Here is a 24,517-nt window from a genome sequence, read left to right on the forward strand (position 1 = left end):
GGAAGCGGCGGGGGGAGGCAGCCCCGAGCGATGCAGCGCCCTGGTGACTGGGGGAGGGGGATGGCGGGCAGGAAGCACCATCCTCTTCCTCCCCCCTCCCCCCGGCACTGGCTGCTCCCCAGTCGGAGCGCGGGCCCACAGGAATCGCAAGCCCGTGCGGGAACTTTCCCCCTCCCGCCGCCACCTCCCCGCTGCCCCAGCCCAGCCCGCCGGCCCCAGGGGGCCCATATCCGGCTCTGCCCGCGACTCACCGCGAGCCAGGCGGCAGCGTGAGGCGCAGAGTCCCGGCGCGCACCAGCAGGAAGGAAGCAGCCGGTGGCTAGTCCCGGTTAATTCCCTCCCCCGAAGCAGGAGGCGCCGCACAAAGGTTCCGTCTGGAGGCGCGGGACGAGCAGCCTCAGCCCGCGTGGCGACTCTGCCTGTACCGGCAGCGAGAAGCCCACGCAGGCCCTGCGGCCGCCGCCCGTGGGGCCCAGTTTCCCTTAGCCGCGGAGAGGCGCGATAATGTTGGCTTGCGACGTGCGGCCTGGCTGGGAGACGCCTCCCCGCCTGGTCACTGTAGCCAGTTCAGCGTCTGCTGCGCTGTGACGGTTTTGGGAAGTTCTGTCGTGACACCCCTCGGCTCGGCGTTTCGCCGCCTCCCCTGTGACAGCCCCCGGCTGTGCCTTCCGACGTGCCCGGAGCCCCGCCTGCCGCAGGAGCAGTTACGCATGTTTCAGATGAAAAATCATGTTACATCTAGAACTTAGGTGGTCAAGTGTAAACAGGACAAATGCTGCTAAAATAATTGAATTATACGTGAACATGAATTAAAGACCTGCGTTTTAAACCGTAGGCGGAACTGCTGCAGAATTTACCTCCGATTTGCTGCAGAGCACTCCCGGCCTGGATTACCAGCCACATTGTGCAGATTTAAAAAAATCTAGGCACCGATAAATAAAATTAGTTGCTGAAGGTCACCAAGAAAGTAAGTGACAGGGCTGGGAATGTTTGTTTTCCCCCCAATATTTTCCCCTACTCAGTTCTAGCATGCAGCATACCAACATACTGCTTACCTAATACAGTGCAGATATTTTCATACTGTTTGGTGCAAGTTGTTTTATATAGATCAGTTAAGCTACTGAGAACCAGTAGTTAAAGGTACATACATTTGTAATTATCTCTGTCCCTGCAACCCTTATATACATGTTTAACTTTATGCACAGGTGCTCTCATTGACTTTTATTGGTGTTCCTCCTGCTTATAATGTTAAGGATCTTCTACATAAATCTTTTGAAGACTTGAGTGTTACTATATTTGAGCTGTATCTTCTCCTATGGAGAAAGATGGATGACATAACAATATTTCATGCTGGCTTTCTGGATAATGAGCCAGATGGTTAGTTTATGTAACTTGTCTCAGCTCTTTTAACCTTAGTCGAATTAAGACAAATTATGCCAGCTGAGGATCTTTCTTTCCCTATTTAACTTCTATTTTAAAATTGAATAAAATTATTCCAAGTGATGACGTGGTAGCTTTAGACTAAGGCTACGTGTACGTCAGCAAGATTTTGCGCAAATACTTTTAACGCAAGAGTTTTTGCGTTCAAGTATTTGCGCAAGAGAGCGTCTACACTGGCATGTGCTTTTGCACAAGAGATGTGCTTTTGCATAAAAGCATCCATGCTAGTGTAGACACTCTCTTGCGCAAGAAAGCTCCGATGGTCATTTTAGCCATCGAGCTTTCTTGTGCAATAAATTTATGTTGCCTGTCTGCACTGGCCTCTTGCGCAAGAACAGTTGCACAAGAGGGCTTATTCCTGAGTGGGAGCATCATAGTTCTTGCACAAGAAGCACTGGTTTCTTACATTAGAATGTCAGTGTTCTTGCTCAAGAACTCGCGGCCAGTGTAGACAGGCAGCAAGTTATTGCACAAAAGCAGATGCTTTTGCACAAAATTTTGCCAATGTAGACACAGACTAAGAGTACAATAACTGTATAGTTACAGACCTCTGCTAGGTTAAACAAGTAAAGGGGAAAAGTTAAAGTTTTACTACACTTACCTTCTGTGTTAATATATGCTAAATAAATCTAGAATGAAAGGTCTGAGTGGGTCTTGCCTTGAGAAAAAAGTATCCATGCCTTTTAGATACAGTGGCAGTATAATACTTCATCAAGTCTGAAAGATGAACTAGTGAAAGTCATGTCTTCCTTCATACCCCAACTCATCCCTCTTTTCCAGTCCAAATCTTAAATTTCTGTACAATAGCAATATATTGTATGCCTAGCCAAGACCCACATAATACATGCCGTGTAAAGAATAAAAAAAGTGCACATATTAAGCAATAGGTATCTGAACAGTACACACATAATAATACACAAGCTGTCTGACACACACAATTATAATAAAATAGTTATGTGACCAAATTGCATATCAAAAAGATTTTAACACTTCAAAAACCTTATTAATCTACAAACATTTTCAAGCTTTATGTGGGACACTGTACCACAAACAATTCTAATTTGGTAATATAATGCTATTTTACTATGAGCGAATAAATACTTTTTAGTACTATAACAAACAAACTTGTTATGGTATGTAGCTCAAAAACAACTTACAGTACTTAGTTTTCTTCAAACTTTACAAAAATATTCATCTTTGTTCAGACACACATAAAGAGTGTCAATTCAAAAGCATTTTTAACAGACGTTAAGAGAGGTGGAAAGGACTTTAAATTGAATTTTTCTTATAATCTTAAATAACAATATATATTTCCTTGTTGCCTTTTTATTGAAAAGACTGTATAAATGAGAGTTACCAAAGATTCTTCAGTATAACCTTCATAGATAGCTCTCCTTGTTGCTTTGGGGGTGGAATAATGACCTCAGATCTGGGATTCATCGGTCATGAAGTAAGGAAGTGTGATTTGAAATGTTAATTCTCAATTCCCATAAATGCAGATTGATAGATGAGGCATAAAATGGTTCCAGATGCTACAGTTTCCAACCTATTCATCTGTGCTTGCTTTTCTCTATATCCTGGAGCAATTTTACTGTAAGTAGGCCACCTTTATTATCAGATTTACCTGAATATGGAAAAATGTCCTTGAACGTATTTGGAGAATGGTGGGTTGATGCTTAATCTCATTTCTAAAAATCTGAAAACCCTTATAGGGTTTCTCACCCTAATAAGCAATAAATTTGACTAAGTGATCAGTGCAAACATCTATGGAAAATTACTTTTGGAAAATACATTAAATGTATTAAATGAAATTGTCGTTACAAATTACAGGATTGCCACGCTTCCATTTCACAAGTTCTCTATTGAAGGCAGACTGGAACCCTTTCAGTGTAATTTAAATAAGCAGTAGTTATTGCAGCAAAAGTACAGAACAGTAAGCCTGATGCTTTTGGCTCTGTTCCTGATTCTGACCTGATGTCTTGTGTGACCTTAGGCAAGTCAGTAATCATCTTTTCTGCTTTAGCCTCATCTGTAAAGTGCTGAAGATGAGATCTAATTTAGGGGTCTTGTGATGCTTAGCGCATTAATGTATGTAAAATACTTTAAAATCCTTAGATGGAAAGTGCTATATAAATAAATGCACAGGATATTTATTAACTACATTGGGAGAAAGCTTTTCCGTTAGCAGTTAATGTTTTTAAAATGAAATCACTATTTTAATAATTATCCCTAATGTCTCATATCTCTCAGAGTCCTGAAAGCCTTTCTGATTTATCATTGTGCTTGTCACCAACCTTCTGCTTGCAGTGCCTTATGTCATAATTCTGCTCAAAGAGAAGTATATGGGACTCCCTTTAGAACTGCAGCTGCTGTAAGGTGCTTCCTCAGGACTCCAGTGGCCCAAGGAACTATAACAATGTGACTTGCTGCTTTCTTTGCAGTCTATTTATGTCCTCCCTCCAATCTACACTGGGCACCAAACAGCCAGTCCAGAAAATGTGGAACAATATTCTTCAGGTGTTATCCGAAATTAAAATACCTGAATTAAAAGAAATTCAGCTTTCTTTGTTGATTTCTTAGTTCTTTTAGATAGTGAAGCATTATTAATCCACCAAGAACTTGCAGTGGTTGCTCCTGTTGTTTATTCTTGTATCTTATTTTTTGGGATATTATTTTCCCAGTTGACTCCAAATTAATTATTAATTTTCCTTTCTTATTTCTGTTTTTTTTCTTCATGTGACCTGACTCTGCACTTAGTTTTTAATTTCTTTACTTTACTTTTCTTGTGGTTACTTTGTGTCCTTTTCATGTCCACTAATCCTCACTGTATCCATCATCTTCACACTCTGCCCAAAGGCCTCTTCTCCAGCTTTCCCCCATCCCTCCCACCCTGTTACCTCATCTGTTTTTTTCTAAAGACTTTTCCCAACTTCTGCTTAGTTGCCAGGGTGCACCCTGATAGAATGTTGCCAGAACTCTCAGACACACACTCAGAATCTTTTTTTTAAAGGAAAAGCATACACTTTACTACTCAATCTCTCAAACTTTTTCATGGAAGGGCCATTACCAGACTCTCTTATGTATTTCTTTCTCTTAGATTCACAAATGCATGAACCACCTTCCCTTCATGATAATCTAAACCACTTCCTCTCCACTTCCAGATCACATTACATCCCCATAGCAATTACAGCTATTGCTAACATAGAAATGTAATATTAGAAAAATAGTTAATGTAATTTTAACTGTTTTCATTTAGCTGGAAACAAGCAGGAGAACAAAAAGCCATTTGATGGTGGACAACCAGGAAATGCTCTGTGGACTAGGGATCTTAAATTTCCATTAACTAATTGAATAGTCGATGGGATTTCCATCGTCTATTTGATTAGTCTATAAGGACTTGAGTAGCATTCTGCCTTTGAAATGTACAAGAGCCCCAGCAGGGACTCTTGTTCATTTCAAAGTTGGAACATCACTGCTGTACCCTTGCCCCCTTCCATGGAGCTAGAGGGAACTGGCTTTTAAGCCGGCTCCCCCCAGCACCCTCTCGCCTTCCCCCGCTTGCTGCCTCTTTCTGATAGAGCTTCAGCAAAGACTAGCAACCAGAGTACCCAAATATTTCAAAGGGGTATGTCTGTACTACAAAGAACACCTGGATTTAGATTCACGTATAAGCCCAAATTCACCTATTGTCCACAAATAAAGTCTTCTGAAATGCACAAGAAACCTCTCAGGATTCAGGCCAAAAGTCTTAGGGGTATGGGTCCAACCTGAGTCCTGTTCTGGAGCAGATTCAAGCCCAGTTACTTAGCAATGTGGATGTAGTGGGAGCCCAGGTCACCACATTCATGTTCAGAGAGTTGACTAATGTTGTCTCATGATTTCCTAAGTGTATGTTTCCTAGCCCTTCCATACCCAAATTTTCCACTTTATTCCCTGGAACCAGAAACAAACTCCTGATTCAAATACAGCTGCTAATAATTTTAGCCCTTCGTTTGCACTTGGACTGCTCAGCTATAAACACAGTTAACCTTATTGTGCATTATTAGTTATGGCCAGGGCGCGACAAATAATGCAATCTACTCGCCTGTGGTGAGTAGATTACAACCCGGAAGAGCTGGGTTTGGGCGATCTGCCAGACCATCAGAAGTGCCGGACCATCGGATGCTGGACCACTGTACAATGTAGGGACTATACTCTGGTTCCTCGCCTGTGCTAAAGCCCATGCCCCTACATCTACATTGGTATTGTTTCCTGTGCTAGATAGATTAAAGCTATGCTACAGTCACACCTTAATTTCCAATCTAGACATACCCTAAAAGTGAGACATGCAGAAGCAACTTTGGCTATTAGATTACAATAAACTCTGAATCAGAAGTCGGCTACTGCTCCATGATCTGTGGGAGAATACTCCTCAGCACTTCCTCCAGTAACTCTGCTAATTTTCCACTCAAGTGGAGTCCCTTCCATTGACCTTAATGGACTTTGGATTTATTTGTGGGTATGAGACACATTTAATTAATGGATTCTACCTCTAAATTTATGCACTAATAATTATTCAGGTTTTCCAAATTAATATGAGTATGAAAATATGTAGCTATTTTGGCCCAATCTGTCCCTTAAATACTACATACATATATAAAACCCCTTATAATAATGGTCTTTATCAAAATATCTACAGACTGAGCTCTTCAGAGCTATTAGAGTTTATTGCTTTTTATTTTGTTGCATACTTTTACAGTGCAACACAATAAAAAATATTTAACCAGGAAAATAAGTATTGAATAATGCCTATAGTGAGGCAGAGATGCCTCATCTGACCCTGACAATAAAGGACTACTTCTCTGCCCCTGGTGGGCAGAGCCAAGCCAGGTCTGTCCCTGCTGAAAGTGCAGGGGGGCAACAGGAAGTATAAAGAGAAAGCCAAGCAATTCAGTTGGACAGAGTGGCCTAACTCCAAGTCTGACAGTAAGGCTATGTCTAGACTGCAAGCCTCTTTCAAAAGAGGCTTTTTCGAAAGATACTTTTGAAAAAGCCTCTTTCGAAAAAGAGTGTCTAGACTACAACCAGTACTTTTGAAAAAGCAAGGTTCTTTTTTGCAAGAGAGCACCCAGGCAGTCTGGATGCTCTCTTTTGAAAAAGCAGTTTGTATTACATAGCACCTTTTTTCAAAAGAGGACTTTTGAAAAAAGGCATTCTTCCTCGTAAAATGAGGTTTTCCATGATCAAAAAAACTGTTATTTCGATTTACTTTTGAAAGAATGCGGCAGCAGCCTAGATGCAGGGGAAGTTTTTTTGAAAAAAGGCCACTTTTTTCGAACAAACCCTGTAGTCTAGACCCACCCTAAGAGACCACGACAGCTTAAATATGCATATCAGTTTACACAAGACCATCCTTTTTCAGAACTGCTGCAGGCTCTAAGGGCAAATTAAGTTATAATCTAGACAATGTTTTCTTTCCTGTTTCTTTTTTAAAACTTCAAAGGGCATTGTGAAGAGAGTCAGCATAAATAAAAAAAATGATGGTAACAGCTTGCATTACTAATTTACTCCACTTATACTATTTACTTTTTGTACTTCCTTATCTTGAACTGGACTAAACTGATCAGTTTTCTTTTTGTGTTTTGAGCACTAGCATAATAGCTGTTGTGTTTGAATTACCACACAGAAGAATGTTTAGGACTCTTCCCTGCTCTACCTACTGTCTCCTTTCTTTCCCCAGTAAAGAATCCATTTGCTGAAATTAAGAATAAATTAAATTCAAATATATTCATTTAAAAAGAAACCAAAATAACTCTAAAATCCAAATCTTGGCACTAAACTGTTTGGGCACTTTGACACTAAGCTTCGTAGATGGAAAAAAAAAAATTGGAAGAAGCACACAAAAGTGATTGAATTGTTTCAAAAGCCAGCAAATATCCATTCAAAGTTAAGGTTGAGATGCTTATGTTTTATGCCACATAAAATTGGGCTGTGTGTTGATTTCTGCCAAAAAAGTAATATTATTTATAATGTTGGGTTTTGTACAAATATTTGCATCCTTACTGAAGTATAATCAGTATTATGCTTTCTGTATCCTTGGAGGCTCAACACAGGACTTTACAATTTTTTTGATCCTGAAAATGACTGCATAAAGACTGGTCCCTAAAATCAGTGTATATCTATGGCCCAACCATGAAGTCAACATGGTCAGGGCCTTAGATTTAAATTCATATATTCCAGGAAAGTTCTCCTGCAGAAAGGGATAAGGAATACACTTGTTGGTAAAAACTGATTTATACAAACAGAAAAGTTGTCCTAAATGCTATACTCTCTTTCCTTCGGTACATCTTCACTTTCCGTGCTGGAGATCAATCTTCTGGCATTTGATTTAGCAGCTCTGGTAGATGCTGGTACTTCTTGCAGTCACGAGGATTAAGAGATGCCAACGGGGGCATTTGCAAACCTCTTCTAGGGCATGGGTGCCTAGTGGGAAGAGGGGGCAGAGGGGCTCCCCCCCTCCCAGACTCATCATGGTCTCGTGGTGGGTAGCCCTGCCCCTTCCTCTTTAGGCCCCGCCCCTTCCAGGGTGGCCCAGGGCTACTTAAAAAATGTTTGAAGTGGCCCCCAGGGAAAAATTATTGCTGACCCCTGTTCTACAGAGAGATGGCTAGTGTATTTCCTATGAACCCAAACACCTCACTCTCTCAGCATGGGAAATCTCTCGGCTACAACTTACCTCATTTCAAGCAACAATCCATGGAAAGATGTTGACAGACAGGTGTCCTTGAGTCCTCCTGGTTTCAAGGAAAGAGTTTATCAGAAGGCTATAAAATTGTAATGGGAAAGATTTAGGGTGCGCTGACACAACTTTCTGTACACCAACAATGTTCCAATCCCCTTTTCATTTGACACCTAATTTACTGACTCCACATTAATTTGATAAATAAAAGAAGAGAGAATAGTGTTTTGTAACTGCTTGCATCAATTTATGTAAGTCTTAATGATCCCTCCCATACCATAAACCACTGCTGTCATTTACTATATATTTCAGAGAATCTGTGTGTCTGTCTGTTCAAGAACTCCTCCTAAACCAGGCTTTGAGAAAATACACTTTGCGGGCCGGATCCAGCCTGTGGTCACAGCAGGGAACATTGGGCAGACTACCTGCCTGCCCCCCAAACGCTGCTGAGAAAAGTGGCTCTTGCGGGGCTCTGTTTGAACAGCTGTGAGCCGCAGGGAAGAGAAAGAGGCTTCATGTGCTACCCCCAACCCCAGCACAATCCCATTGGCCAGATCCCAGCCCCAGCCAATAGAAGCTGGAATTAGGTGTCAAATGGAAAGGGGATTGGAACATTGTTGGTGTACAGAAAGTTGTGTCAATGCACCCTAAATCTTTCCCATTACAGTTTTTATGAAGCACCCTCCTTCTCCTCCCCTCAGGCTTGTAGCAGTTCAGAAACCACATGGCCCTTGCAGCCAGTGTAGGGGCAGGACAGGCATGCCGTTTGCTTGAGAAAGCTGCTGGCTGGTAATCAAGCAGGTAAGTCTTCCAGCCAAAGCCTGCCTCTGGCACCCCAACCATTGTCCCCTGTCCACATAACCTGAACCCTCTGCTCCTCCTTTTGCATCCATATTCCCTCCCAGATCCGGCACCCCAATCTCTGCCCCCATATCTCCTCCCAGATCCTGCACTCCAATCTCCTGCCCCATCCCAAACCCTCTGACCCTCCTCCTGTACCCATATTCCCTCCTAGATCCTGCACCCCAATTCCCTGTCCCATTCCAAATGCTCTGGTCCCCCTCCTGTACCCATATCCCACTTCAATCCCCTGCCCCAGGTCACTACCCAAACCCTCTGCCTCCCTTCTGTCCCCATATATCCTCCCAGATCTTGCAACCTAATCCCCTAACCCAGGTCACAACTTCTTCCTTTACCAAAACTTACTCCCAGATCCCACCGCTCCTCCATTAATATGGAAGAGTGCAGCCCTTTACCACTTTTCAAATTCTTGGAGTAGCCCCCCAATCAAAAATAATTGCCCACCCCATCCTAAATGGTAAGAGCTAGGACCACCAAATTTGGTATGCTTCCTCTTATCACATAAAGTTTGGTTGGTCAGGCCATTAGGGTGTGCATGGAATGCGATTGTTTCTCATCAAACAGAAAGGGAGAGCTGGGATAGCCAGGAAACACATACTCCAGAATGACCACAGAAGAACAGCAAGTACAGGGGACAGCTATACCTCAAAATGACTACAGGGGTCAGCAAGCAAGTATGGCCTTGATGTCCCAACTGCTCTACAGAGCCAGGGAACAGCCGCCAGTTGGGAAGTGCAGCCCCCACTGCCTCGGCCAGCCCAGGGAAGAGGTCCCCATCACTCCAACAGCCTTGGCGAGCCACAGAGCAGCTGCCAGCCAGGCAGCATGGCCCCTGCCACCCTGTCTGGCCCAAGTGGGTAGCCAGCAGCTGGACAAAGTCATTCCCATAGCCATGGGCCAGCTCCAGGGAGCAGTTGCCAGCGAAGTATCATGGCCTCTGCCACCCCAGCTGGGCCCTGGGCAGAAGTCCGCAGCCGGACAGCATAGTCATCACTGCCCCAGGTTGGGCCCAGAGAGCAACCAGTGGATGGGGAGAATGGTTGTCTCTGTTGCCCTAAACGCCCCCTCCTCTGCCCAGATCCCTGCATCCTATCCCTTCCCCAGAGCCCCCCACACCACCCAACCCCCTGCCCTCACTCCTCCATCCCACACCCTGCCCTCAGCTCTTCACCCCTAACCCTGATTCTTGCACCCCCATGCCACCAGTCTCCTGCCCTGAGCCCCCCACATCCCTAAGTCCATCCTGATTCTTGAATCCCCGCAGCTTCAGCCCCCTGTCCTGAAGGACCCAAGCAATACCAGGTAAACCTTCCAGTGTGATAAATAAATATAGTCCTGACAAAGATGCTTTTGAGCCATTCACTACCTGTGAGTTCAAGTTTCCTGCTGATGGAAAACACTTCTGGAAGACGGTGATTTCACCTGATGGAATAACAGATTTTGAAGCTCTGATTGATATAAATTATATCCAATTCAAGGAGAATAATTTTCCTCCCTCCTTGAACAAATCAGTTTTCACATTTTCACTTGCCATGGCAAAACTTGGGGTAGGGAGGCACAGGATTTAAACACCTGTAAACAACAAAAGCTTTGTTTATCAAGTGCAAGTGCAGACGTAGCCTAACACAGCCCTGTTATCTCCTGATGGATCCACATACTCATAGGTACTGCTCTACGATATTTACAACCAAGAAAAATGCATGATGGGCCATAAAATCTAGCCCCCACCACACATTAAATCTATTGTGTGCTTTTACCCTATGCTATACAGATTTCTGGAATTGTGGATCCTGATCCACAAGGGAGTTGCAAGGGTATCACAAAGTTTTTTAGGGGGTGATCACAGTATTGCCACCTGTTGGCTACGTCTACACTGCTTCTTTCTTGTGCAAAAGCCTATGCAAATGAAGCATGGATTAGCATATTGCCATGCTTCTTTTGCATAATTAATTAGGAGCTGTTTTTGTGCAAGAGATTTTTGTGCAAAAAGGAGCCATTTACACAGGAAGAACAGCTCTTGCACAAGCGGTGTTTTTTGTGCAAAAAAGCTCTGTGTAGACAGCTCCTTTTTGCACAAAAATCTCTTGTGCAAAACCAGCTCCTAATTATGCAAATGAAGCATGACATATGCTAATCTGTGCTTCATTTGCATAGGCTTTTGCACAAGAAGGAAGCAGTCTAGACGTAGCCTTTCTTTGCTCTCTTCAGAGCTGGGCAGCCCAAAAGTGGCAACTGTTGGCCCAAGTACCCAGCTCCGAAGGCATTGCCCCACCACCTGAAACACAGAAGTAAGGATGGCAATATCATCTTACTTCTGCACTGTTGCTGTCAGAACTAGGTGGCTGGAAAGTGGCATCTGCTGACTGATGTCCCAGCTCCTCAGGCATCAGTGAAGAAGAGGGGATGGCAATATCATACCATGCCATCCTTATTCCTGTCTTCAGAGCTAGGCTCCCAGCCAGCACCTGCCTCTCTGCAGCAACCCAGCTGTGAAGGCAGCACCGCGTTATCAGCACAAGAGTAGCAGTACAACAGTCCTGTCCCTCCTCCCCCCCCCCCCCGCCATAACTTTGTGGTCCTCACTCACTACTCTTTTTTTGGGTCAGGATCACGACAATTATAAAACCATGAAGTTTCAGATTTAAGTAGCTGGAATCATGAAATTTACATTTTTCAAAATCTCATGACCATGAAGTTGACCAGAATGGGCCATGAATTTGGCAGGATCTATATATACGCTTTTCATGACATTAATTTCATGACTAATTTTCATAAAATCACAATTCAGAAGTGATATGGACAAAACCCCCAAGTCTTCCATATGGCAAGTAATTGCCCATTCATAATCTACACACTGCGCTCTGTCTCTGATGCTCTTTAACTACATATATAGTGGGAATGATGCAAAAATGAGAAGTGCAACTGGGTTGGGCATGGAAGAGATGAGGAAGAAATAGTTGGTGAATTGCAGTTGTTGATGTACTACTATTGTGCCCTGCTCTCTGTTCCTCCTGTCAGGATGAACTGACTCCTCTGGGACCTATGAGGCTGCAGGGGGCAGTAGGTGCCCATATACTAGCTCAGAAACTACAGCTGTCCTAGAGGTGATTCTTTAGAAAAATCAAACTAATGAATTGACATGACATGTTATACAAGTATTGCCAAAACATAGAAAAGCACTTTATCAGAAGTAGATATAACACATTGGTGGTTTATTTTCATATTACATTTCTTAGTAAAAATCAGGTTTTTATACAGATTTCATATTATATTCACCTTTATTCTCATGCACAAGTTTTTAATTGCTATTGTTTGAAGCCTTTAATCATTTATGATACTTAATATCTCCTTCTTTACTCCTATTTTAGATAATAGAGTAGGAAAATACTTCAACTGCATTCTCTTTTCTATTATGCTGATTGCATAATCATTCCAATGGGGTTTGTGTTTCCATTTCTTGTTAGTTAACATTGTATATGTGGGGCGAGTATTCCTTATCTTTACATAGATCTACATAGCAAGGTATCTGTTATGGGTATATGGTCCTGCTGCTTGTGGTTATTTTTACTCTTGCTTCCACTACCTATCATGCTGGTACGTCTTGTTTTAATGTTTTTAGCATCACTCTCTCAGGCTACATCTACACTGTGTACCTTAGAGCAGCACAGCTATGCAATTACAGCCATACCATTGCTTCAGAGGGGTAGCCAAGTTAGTCTTTAAAGTGCTACCTTACTATTTTTTTAAGTTTCTCCTGTTACAGACTAACAAAACATATAGATGGTATCATGAGCATAGCCCACTTCTTCAGATGACCACCATACCATCGTAAGGTATGCAACACAGTCCTTTGCTGGCAGGACAGAGCTCTCCTGCTGGCAAAATAAAACCACCTCAATGAGAGACAGTAGCTTTGGTGGTAGAAGATGCTCTCCTGCTGACAGAGTGCTGGCCATAGTGGAACTTTCTGTAGTTAAGATTATTTTTTTTGTCAGTTGGCATGTGTATGTTTCACACCCCTGACTAGCAGAAGTTTTATTGACAAAAGCGCAGTGCAGCCTGAATATCTAGGATCCTAACATAGCCTTAGCTGCAGGCTGGGTGCGAGAAGTGGGTGTGACAGACAGCAACTGAAGCTCTGATTTTTTTTTTGCAGAAAGATTCTGGCTGACTTACAAATGTTTCCTGTGCATAGGTAACAGGTGGTGCCATAACCCATGCCACAGACTGATCACACTCACTCACCCTAACTGGAAGTGACAACTCTGTTTCACAAATTCAGAAATTGTTTTCCTTCTGCATTTCCATAAAAACAGAATTGTACTGGAGGAAGGAGGTAGCATCAGTCTCCCTCTAGCTTGGTGCTTAAAGTACTGGTCTGGACTGTATGGCTATGGCTATATCTAGACTACAAGCCTCTTTCGAAAGACAGCATCTGGACTACAAGCAGATTTTTCGAAAAAGCGAGCCACTTTTTCAAATTAGAGTCTAGACGCTCTCTTTTGAAAAAGCAGTTTGCCGTCAATAGTGTCTTTTTTAGAAACAGTACTTTCAAAAAAAGGTATTATTCCTTGTAAAATGAGGTTTACCATGATCAAAAAAACTGCTGTGTTTTTTATTTAGTTTCAAAAGAATGCAGCTGCAGTCTAGAGGCAGGTAAAGGTTTTTCGAAAAAAGGCTACTTATTTCCAAAAAAACTCTGTAGTCTAGACACACCCTATGAGACCCTCACCCCCAATTACCTGTTGTGCTTGATTTAGAGCAAGGACCTGAACCTGAGTCTCCCCCACATCCCAGCTATGTAACCTAATCCACCCACCTGTAGATTCTCTGCCCGGGACCCAAAAACTTTTCAAATAAAAATTTAATGCAAACAAACACATTGCTATTAAAATTTTAATCTTAGTCAAAACAGTGTATTTTGCCAAACCATTTCAACCAACATCACTTCAGTTATTCCTAATATTACATGGTTTAATACAAATTATCTGCCAACCGCATCTGATTCTTTCTTCTCTTACACCTGATGCAGCCCCAGGACCACTACATTCAGGGATTGCTTTATTCCATGCAGCCAGCCATCCTTCAAGTTTTCCTATATAAACACTTCTCTTCTCTGGAATAACTTTCCTACCTGGGAGGATGATGCCCTCATATATTTTCAGTCTCTACATGGTGTTCCCAGCAACCAAGAGCTGCAGCATCTGCATCTAAAGCAGAATTCCAGGGACACTGATGACATCATCAGTATTTTTACAGTTTTGAAGAGCCATTCTCTTCTCCATTCTAATTACCTCTTCACCTTGACCTTGTTCCTCATCTTCTCCATCACCCTCCCCCTTTCTCTTTACCTTATCTCCATTCATTAAAAAACCCTAACCACCTTCCTTACAAAATAAAACGAATGGGCATGCCATTTGGTGTTCCTGCAGTGTTCACTGGGGGTCGGCACCATATCCATTCTCCAGCGCTTAGTCCGATCTGTCAGGTTCATTCAGATTCTTGGGCCAGGCCCGGTTTGCTCTACGTGAACAGCATTTACTACAGTGGAGCTCGGCTTCTCAGCTGCTCCCTAACGCTAGGATCATACCGCCAGCCACAGAAGCTGCCTGCAGTGCTAGCTCCGCACTGGACACGGCACCTTGCCTCGTTCCCGGGGGCTAGGAAGAAATGCGGCGGGCAGGTACCCAGATCACGCTGCACCTACCCCACCGCGGGGGCCCACGCGTCCCGGATCTGCCCAAACCCCGCAGATCTACGCGCCCGAGAGAAGCCCATCAGCGGCCAGGCTCCCGCTCCCGATCGAACGCGAGTTGTGCTCCGCCAGGGGGGGTGAAGTGGGAAGCGCCGGCGCAGGCAGAAAAGGGCCCCAGCCAGCCCCACGTGACTCCACAGGGAAGTAGCTCCGACGCGGTCGTAACGTGAATTTATCCTTCCGCCACCCTGTGGCCGGGTCGCCGTTGGCACGCCGGGACGGCTCTTCCACTTCCCTCATCACGACCGCCGCGTTTTCCCGGGGTGCAGGAGCGAGCCGAGGAGCGGGCGGTGCCGCGGATGGGAGGAGTGGTGGTAACAGCGGCAGCGGGACGCTGATGTGGCGGGACTATTTCGCCTTAGCGGCGGAGGAGGCGGGGGGCGGAGCCAGGCCCCTCTCCTCTCGGAAGCTGCAGCCATGATGGAAGTTTGAGGCGCTCAGTGTCGCTGGGGCGCGGAGGAGGCCGGGGCCGATGAGAGCGGGCAGCCTGCAGCCCCGCACGCACCGCAGCGCCTGAGCCCGCGCGGTCTCGCTCCTCGGTGTGAGGCGCCTCCGGACGCGCCGCCTTCTCCCGCGAGGCCGGGAGCGCCCGCCCGGCTGCGCGGCCCCATCGCGCGGGCTCCGCCGCCGCCCCGGGCGGGGAGCTGAGCTGAGCGGGACGGGGGGGCCCGAGTCGCTGTCACCATTTCTGGGGCCCGGCGCGCTGGAGAGTTCCCCTCTCCGCCTCCATCGCCTCAAAGACGGCGGCGGCGGCGGCGGCACACTCAGGGACCTGGGCCGACTCTAAACCCTTCCGCCGCCGCCGCCGCGGCTCCGGCGCCGCTCTGGGCAGCTGGGGAAGGAGGGAGCCGCCGCCGCCGCCGGGAGCCGCCGCCGCTGCAGGGGGAGGAGGGTTCGCCGCTTCCCCCATCTTCAGCCGCCGCTTGCGGGCCTGGGGCTGAGCCGCAGAGGCAGGCCCTGTCCACGGTGCCATCCAGCAGCAGCAGCCATTACCCGGCCGCCGTCCAGAGCCCAGCGGCCGCCGCTGCAGCGGGGAGTGGGAAACCAGTCACAGCCGAGCTTAGGGCCATCTGCAGCCCGCCGCTGCAGAAGCCGTCGCAGCTGCCGAGCCTGTCCTCGCTATTCCTGAGTAGCCCCCGGCTCCCAGACATGACCGCCATCATCAAAGAGATCGTCAGCAGGAACAAAAGGAGATATCAGGAGGATGGCTTCGACTTAGATCTAACCTGTATCCTCGCCCGGCCCGCGCTAGCGTTTGGCTCGCCGTTTCTCTGGGTGCCTTGATCATCTCCCCAGCGACCTGTAGTGTTAATGCTGAGCAGGGATGTGTGTCTGTTTCTTCCCCCCCCCTCCCCGCTCTTCTCCAGGGCTGCCATATTCCTGACTGAATTTGCTGTTCTCTCCAGTGCAGCCAGAGCCCAGTTGGGCAGGCTGAGCGCTCGGCCTAGGCCCAGCACCCGGGATAGAGATGAGATTAAAATGGAAATGAATGCTGCACGTACAGCAATTGCATCAGATTCTTACAGTAATTATGTAGTGTGCCTGCTCGTGTTTTTTGTGTATTTGTGTTCGGCATAATTATTTTGAGCACTATCAGATTTAAAAAGTCAGATGTGCGGCTAGGTTTCTGCAGTTACTGTAATTGGAAGTTGGTCAGTTTTTAGCAACCATATTGCTTTGTTTCATGAAACTAAAGCATTATGTTGTAGAAAAAGCAACATCCTAGGTCGGTTGTTGTCTGTCTTCCAGTTGATTGATGTAGATTGGGGTATGAACATTACCTGCTTGATAGTTGTTGTTTTAGATTCTATTATGTAGTTCAGAATAGAGGTTGAATAGTTATTTGGTCAGTAATTATGATGTCATGCAGATTGAGTATTATCTGTAGTAAATGGTGATTGCAAAGATTAACAGTAGTACTCGTTTGAAATCAAAGCATTCTAGTAGGACCTGTATTGACACTTTTGCTTTAGGTGTCATGTACTAGATACAGTGATGTCATTGCTCATGTTCAGCATAATGCCATTTAAAATAGAGCCTCTTACCTTGATGTTTGATTTTTAGCTCAAATATAAAATGTAATCATTCTACTGTACTGCAAATAGTGATGCCTTTTTCAATTAGTAATTCAGCATTTCGAATTGGAAACATAATTTTAGTGGGCATGTGACTTATCTGCTATTTTCTTGTTCTTTGCATAAATAGATACAAAATATGTGTTGTGCAGTGAATGAAGCATACTTTTCCAGTTTTTAACTAAAACATACGTTGTATATAAATGACAAGAATGTAAGAAAATAACTATTAATTTAAAAATTGCGTCTCTTTAAAGAACACCAGTTTCTTCACTCAACCATATTTTACACTGGTAGACTTTGTGTGCATTGACTTACCCATGGATTAGGACATTTCACAAACAAAAATAGTGGATGAGGTTCCTTTTTTTCTGCTGTCCGATATGTTTTGGGAACTCTTGAGAAATGTAGTGTTCGGGGACATGTAATCTAGCTGCATTAGGATTAGCAAGTCAAACCATGGAGCATTAAAAGGAACTGCATAGCCTTTGAACAGATGTACTATAGCAGCAACAGCAGACAGATGTCTGGCTTTGAATATGTGCTGCAAAGTTAATGGTATATAAGATTGTATTGTAACAGATTAAACTATCAGAATTAAGTTCTGTTACTTGTCACAGATACTATTAACTAAACGTAGAATTTGTTATTTATGAAGTAGTTTTAGTGCTTAAGTAATGAATATGGTATTCATTTTCAGAAGGAGGTTCTGATTTAGAATGGTTTTACAGTAGGGTTAAGATCAGCTTATTGCTCTTCTGACTGTGAGCAGAATTGCATCACAGGTACTGGATTTCTGTATGGAGAGAGAAAAGTGCCTGTAGTACAGAATATCTACTGTTACATTGATTTGGGACTCAAACTAAATATTTGAAGACTTAAATGTGTGATCCCATGAAGTGACCATTTAGCTTTTTTTTAATTACCTGCTGCTTAGTAAAATATTTCGGTTTTAGTAAATATTTTTTCTTTCATTGGGAACATATTGATCAATTAATGGGTTGCTATTTCAGAATTTCATTTTAGTTCTTTAAACTTTTTTGTTTTTCTGTGATGTGTATAGTAATACATACCTGCATTTTCAAGTTAGTATTATAAAACCTGCAAGATTGATATCTGCTCTGAAATATAGCTTACAGACTTTAGTTTATTTGCTACACTAAATGATGTACTTACTGATTTCTTCTATAATGCTGGTAAACACGGAAAACCAATAGCAAGAAACCTAATTTCATACTTCCCAGTTCTAGGGTTTGTTTGTAAAATACTTTGTCATAATGGCATACTGTAACAAAGCAGAATTTCATTTTAGCAGAATTTCATTTTAACTATTCATCTGCACATATATCTATCTATTTTTTACTTGCCAAGAAGAATCTTGTAATTTAGTTAGTGATTTTACTCATCAAGCTCAGAGTTTTGAAGAATACATTAGGTATAGTTACAAAATGTATTTTCTTTTCTGACTTAATAAATAGTTCTATGAACTCTTTCCTTTTTAGATTTACCTTGGAGGACATAACAAATTAAACTAGAAATTGGCTATTTAAGCTCATAGAAAGATTGGTTTTAGCAATAGTTCAGATTAAATGAAATAATATCAAAGTAATATGAAATATTTTCCCATAAGATTCTATATTTTCTGTAGACTATTTTGAACAATGGAAGAAGGCTCTATGTATTAAATAAGCCCTAATTGAAAGTATTGGTGAGCATTTGGGTTTTATAACTTTTTGTGAATCCTGCACAGGGAGACCTTTGACAAAGTTGTTAATGGGTAGTTAGTTTTGTCTAATGCCTCAAAAGTTATACTGTTTTCTCCTTTACATGAATTAGGAATTAAGTTAAATCTGCAGACTAACCTTGGTTAATCTTCAGGATGTAAATGGTTAACTGGTAACCCTCACCCTTAATGGGTATGGCTTACTGATTCTGGTTAATAGGTAGGAGCTGGTGCAGCTCCCTACCCTGGGTGCCCCGCAGGGCCCACCTCAGGCCAAGGGTATTCTGGCTTGCCAGAGCAGCTGTTGTCTGTGGCAGGCCTGCCCTCCAGCTGCAGGTTACACACGGGCTCCCTGACAACAGGGCCAGCAGCCTCCTGCGGAGCTGGTTGTGGAACTGACAGCGAAACTTCCCTCTGTGGGGTCTGCTGTATAAAATTGATATATAAGCTTTAATATTGCAGAGCCCACAGCACATTTAACTGCTAGGATTTTTAGCGGTTACATGGTTACATATTTAAACGACTTTTTACATCCCTAGATGTGCTGAATTTGTGGTTAAAGACTGTTCGTAACTTTGAGAGAGACTAGATTTTAAATGTAGCACAGAATGAGGTGTATGATTATGCAATTTAAGTATCAGCATTGATACTTTTCATTGACTTTCATTGTGTTTTTAATATAAAAAGGATGTCACGTTAGTTTTAAAAGAACTAAAGTTACATATTTTTCAAACAAACTTCTTTTTAACAAGGGTATTTAGATGGTCTTTTGGAGTTGGGGTGGAATTGTGTATGTATGGGTAATGGTCACATCTGAAGATTAATGCCACTGATGTTTTTACATTACATGATCAGAACATCATAAACTATCACTTAACAACTGTCATACGATAAAATCAGTTTTTCTGCATGAATAATTTAAAATGACTGCACCATTTTTTAAACATTACACAGATTGAACTGCTAAATGTCTTATGTCGCATGTAATTCACCATTTGTAACAGATTTTTGGTATATCCTTGGAATGGCTGTAGGAAGGAATGCCTTCAGAACTGTATCCGGTCATTTAAAAAAACGTCATATTTTCGTCTGCCTTTGGTTTCTTCTACAATATTTATTTCTACTTGTCTGAATAGTGTTAAAATACTTCATGAAAATAATGGGGCAGGTGGAAAGGGGCAAATGTAACTTTTTATGTATTACTGGTGTCCCTGTAAGAAACAGTAATGCCTTAACGGTATTTTTGAATAATTTTTCAGTGCTTGAATACCTAGTCTATTTTAAACTATGTACGTACTTTCAACCACTGCAAACAAAAAAAAAAAAAAAATGAAGTGGTAACAAGTACATTCAACCATCTCATGTAACTTGGATTTCAATGCATGGGTTTTAGATGTAGTCTGTAGAAAGTTACTTAAATCGTTTGTGGAGTTTTCAGTCAATTAAGAAGCCTAAAAAACACAAAATTGTTGGTTGATGCCTATCTTTATATACCAGTTCATAGCTTTAGACAGGCATGCCAGAGTTCTACCCTGCATTGAGATCTGCTGGCAAGGACAACTGTAATGATTCTGAAGGAAGACGAGGGCCAGGTCTACTCTAGATCTGGAAGGTTGGCTTAAGAAAGGTATGCAACTACAGCTATGTAAAATAAATCAACTCCAGTTACATATCTTAAGCTGAGGTTGGCACTGTCTTCATATAGGGAGACTGACTGGATGCTCCTGTCAGCTTTCCTTACTCCTCGTGACTGCGAGGAGTACCGGCACCAACTGGGCACCAAAGTTATTTTGGTTTAGCGGCTCTTAACTAGACCTGCTATATCGAATACCAGGAGATTGATAGCCAGCGTGGAAAGTGAAGATATGGCCTAGGACTTCATGGATAGTAGATATGTGGATAGTGATTTTTATCAGTATTGTCAATAAACTCCTATAAAAGTTGGCTTGCTTTTACATTTAAATATTATTGTGCATAATTGTTTAAATCAAAATTCTGAAGAGAAGTTTCACAATGTGTAAAAAACTAATTTTTCCCTGTTTGTACCATCAGAGCATTGTGCATTAGAATGAAATCTGATCATATAACTTTACCATAAAGGGTTGCTTTTCAGTTTTAGAAAAACAGATTTGAAATAATGATACATCTTAATTATTGAATATTTAAAAATCTAATATTCCACTGAAAATAGAATCAATATTTGAGGTTGCATTTAGTCAGTCTTTCTGAGGCACAATACAGGCAGTCCCCGGGTTATGTGGATCCGACTTATGTCGGATCCCTACTTAAGAACGGGGTGAGGGAACCCCAAACTAGCTGCGCGCGCCCCCCCCCAGCATACCACCGAGACGCGCCACGGCGGTCCCGCCACCCGCATCCTCGGCAGCGAGAAAAGCCACTCCGCGTCTCCCTGGTCTGCTGGGGGGGGGGGGGGGGGGGGGGGGGGGGGGGGGGGGGGGGGTCCCCCAGCAGACCAGGGAGATGCGGAACAAAGCCGCGGAGGACGTGGGCGGCGGGACCGTGGCGTGTCTTGGCGGTCTTGCTGCCCCCATCCTCTGTGGCGAGAAAAGCCTGGTCTGCTGTGGAGGGAGGGCCCTGCAACTAGTGCGCCGCCCCCCCCCCCCCCCCCCCCCCCCCAGCAGACCAGGCTTTTCTCGCCGCTGGTCAGTTTCAGCAGCAGCTGAATCAGGACGCCTGGGGTAGAGCAGCTGGGGGGCTGCCGGGTTGGTCCCCGCAGCGCCGCACGTTGGTGCTGTAGGACCAACCTGGCAGCACCCCAGCTGCTCTACCCCAGGTGTCCCCAAGTCAGCTGCTGCTGAAACTGATCAGCGGCTGATTCCAGGAAGCCCGGGGCAAAGCAGCTCTGCCTCGGGCTTCCTGTAGTCAGCTGCTGGTCAGTTTCAGCAGCGGCTGAATCGGGGACACCTGGGGTACAATATGTACTAGTTCCGACTTACATACAAATTCAACTTAAGAACAAACCTACAGTCCCTATCTTGTATGTAATGCGGGGACTGCCTGTATAGTGTTTCTTATTAAATGTTTTGTAATGGAAGCTTTTAAATGATATAAAGGTACAGAAATCTCCATATTATTCAGGATTCTTAAATGTACGAGTAAATCAATGCATTTACCTATTTACTGGTGGAAAAACTACTCCTGTTTAGGTATGCATTATGTTGCTTAGCAATATAAAGTGACAAGTTGGAACTTCTCTTGGAGAATTTTCTAAAATCTCATTTTGTTAATGGAAGGTTAGTGTCAATATCACTGTTAATTATTCATATATCCTCTTGTAATATAGTACCTAATACATTTTATTTTTAAATGTCCACCATAACAGTGGTTAGTTAGCAGAGCGACTCTGTCAGTATATTTTCATTCAAATTATAGGTTGGCTCTTAGTATTTTCCTGTTCTTTAAATGATTTGTGATAGTGCCAACTTCATTTGGAACTGCTTAATCACTGCATTGTCTAACCATTTTAGTCAGTGCGCACAGCTTTGCTGAAGACTATTTGCACAAGCTAAACATAAAGTTAAAAATTAACAAATTACTTTTGTATGCTTCTAAATTGACAGAAGCTGCCAATTTCATGTTTTCACTTGTAGCTACTGGTTGAGTGATAGCTAGAATGTTACAGTTCTTCTGTTCAAGTAGGAGCGATAAATAAGTACTGAAAAACCGTGAATAACTTGTAAATCTTGCTCAGAATTAATAGTGATTTTTTTTCCTTAAATAGAAGTCAAGTTAGTTGTCTTGAGTGAAATTTTATGCTCTGAAAGAGTTAAAATAGAAACTTAGTTGGACAAGTAGTTTTGGAATATGTAAGGGATTTGCCTATTTTTGTATTAAAATGGGTACTGCTTTGTAATATGTAAAATGTTTCAGGGTTTAGTAGAGCAAATGTATACTAAAATTGAGATTTGAATTAAATTAAGGAAGCTGAAGGTCAAAGCAACTATTACATGAAAATTGACTATATTCTAGTGCATTGTACAAAAGTATGGATTCTTGGGAGATACACAGCTCAACTGAAATGCTGTTTAAGTAGGTGTCTTAATTTCGGCTTTACTTGCTTTTAAAAGATTATTAAAGCCATGTTACTTTCCAGAGGAATTTTCAGAAGTGCTGAACATTGGTGTTGGATCACTGATTTCTGTGGGTGTTGAGTCAGACTCAGCACTGAGCACTTGTGAAAATCCCATCGTTATACACCTGTGCTTTAAGGTAGATTTCAATGTAAAATGTCAATGGATTGGTCCAACTTCAGACTTTATAAATGAACCTGTTTAGCAGTTGGTGCCCATCACTCTGCCTGAACATTAAGGTCTTAGTTGTGTCCTCATATAGTCGTATGCAACTACTCTTCTTGACTTGAATGAGAGCATATTATCTCAGAAAAGAATATAGTTCTTAATGGAGGTTGTGAAACACTTCAGCTAGTTAGACTGCTGCAGCATGGCATATATAGAAATATGAGTGAGTTCTCTTCATAGCAGTTGATTGTTGGCCTAATAGCTTTCTTAGTAAAGAGATTTTTTTTATCATTACATTGCTGATTATTCTCAATACACTTAATGATTGCATAATAACTCTACTTAATGTTTCCAGAGTGTAATGCTTGCTGTGTGGGTAGCAGTTATTTAGAAAAACTTGGTAGTTTTATTATGTTAAATAATTTCTAGAAACAGCTAAGTACCTTTCGATTTATGCTGAAAGAAGGCACAAATTGTGTGTTTCTGTATTGTCTTGATTTGTGGTAATTTTGGAAAAGAAATTCCTCTTACCTTGATGACTGTTTGTTGAAGTGGCCTGAGTGTAGTCTTTCAGGAAGCAAAAAATATTTCAAAGTGGGAAACTTTCAGCGTATGCATTAATACCATAAATAATATTGCCCTTTAAAGCATAAATTAAAATTTTTATCAGGTAGAACTTTAGTACTTGAAGTTTTTGGCTAGAATGCAGTCTTTAACACGTGCTGCTGAACTTAATTTTTATAATGGAATGATAGTTAATGTTGTTGGGCATCACATTAATGCAGCTGATGAAAAAAATTAAATAAAATCTCCTGCCAAAAAAACCTAAAGTTAGTATTTTTGAGTTGTATAGTAACTTTACACAATAGTGCAGAGGAACTAACGCACAAGATAGTAGTAATAGACTGTATCCCTGACCAATGCAAGCCATAAGAAGCAAGGCCGTAACAGAGTAAGGTATTTAACATCTTATGTACATTCCTTTTGAGTTCTGTTTCATAAACTACCCCCATACTTTGTCTAGCATTTTTGGTTAAGTACTCTAACCTCACTTATTGGCGTTATATAGATTTGCCTTGATATACTAGTGGTATTGCTTTCATAATTACATTGTCTGTCGTTCACATGGTTTTTATTGGTGTTTATAAATCCTATTGCAATTAATTGCAAATGTCTGCAAGATGTTTTTCTGTAATGTTTAGGAAGTAATGTAGGGATATTATAACTCTAATTTGGTATGTACACGTAGAAATTAGAATGGAAATCTGTGTTTGTATGCAAATAGAATTAAGTTTGTACATTAGTCTTTGAAGGCTATGCAAATGTGGTTGAGATTAAGAGGAGGAACAAGTGAGTAGCATGTACCTAGGATGTTGAATGATTTCCTTTTGTTTTCATGGTGTGCATTGGTGAGAGATGCCATGTAGAAAAAACTTCAGATTACTTTTTTGTGTGGGGAATTTACCATGTTGTTTGATCTCTGTATGTCAGTTTGGATGTTTATGTAGCTTGGTAACACTATTAATATGTATTTCATAAAAACCCCATAAATATAAGGATTAAGATTGCTTTTTCTGTGCAGTCTTAAGTCCTCTCTGTGTATGCATTACCATGCAACTCATGGAGTGGGTTACAGCTAATGAAAAGTTATGCCAAAATAAATGTTAATCTTTAAGGTGCCACAGG

The 24,517-nt window shown here is 42.5% G+C and overlaps 2 protein-coding genes and 1 long non-coding RNA gene across 4 annotated transcripts in view; 2 read left to right on the top strand and 1 right to left on the bottom strand.

The window, feature by feature from the left end:
• ATAD1 (ATPase family AAA domain containing 1) overlaps positions 1-3,873 on the bottom strand; it is a 30,444-nt gene extending 26,571 nt beyond the window's left edge. The window contains exon 1 of one of the 2 annotated variants that reach the window (XM_025183842.3): positions 3,735-3,873. The gene's annotated coding sequence lies outside the window, so the exon portion shown is untranslated. Of the gene's footprint in view, positions 1-251; positions 539-3,734 lie in introns of those variants that run through there. The other variant, XM_006121455.5, reaches the window with a different exon arrangement.
• Positions 804-4,003, top strand: LOC106731896 (uncharacterized). Its single transcript, XR_001368154.4, has 3 exons — positions 804-967; positions 2,940-3,033; positions 3,748-4,003. It is a non-coding gene; the product is annotated as an uncharacterized LOC106731896 (long non-coding RNA).
• An 11,777-nt stretch (positions 4,004-15,780) lies between these two features.
• The window catches only part of PTEN (phosphatase and tensin homolog), a 91,155-nt gene continuing 82,418 nt past the window's right edge, over positions 15,781-24,517 (top strand). Inside the window, exon 1 of the mRNA XM_014572722.4 lies at positions 15,781-16,002. Within this exon, the coding sequence (XP_014428208.2) occupies positions 15,924-16,002 (79 nt within the window). The 5' untranslated portion in view covers positions 15,781-15,923. The remainder of the gene's footprint in view (positions 16,003-24,517) is intronic.

This window comes from Pelodiscus sinensis, chromosome 8, assembly GCF_052426305.1.
Source record: "Pelodiscus sinensis isolate ZL-2025 chromosome 8, ASM5242630v1, whole genome shotgun sequence".
Taxonomy (NCBI): Eukaryota; Metazoa; Chordata; order Testudines; family Trionychidae; genus Pelodiscus; species Pelodiscus sinensis.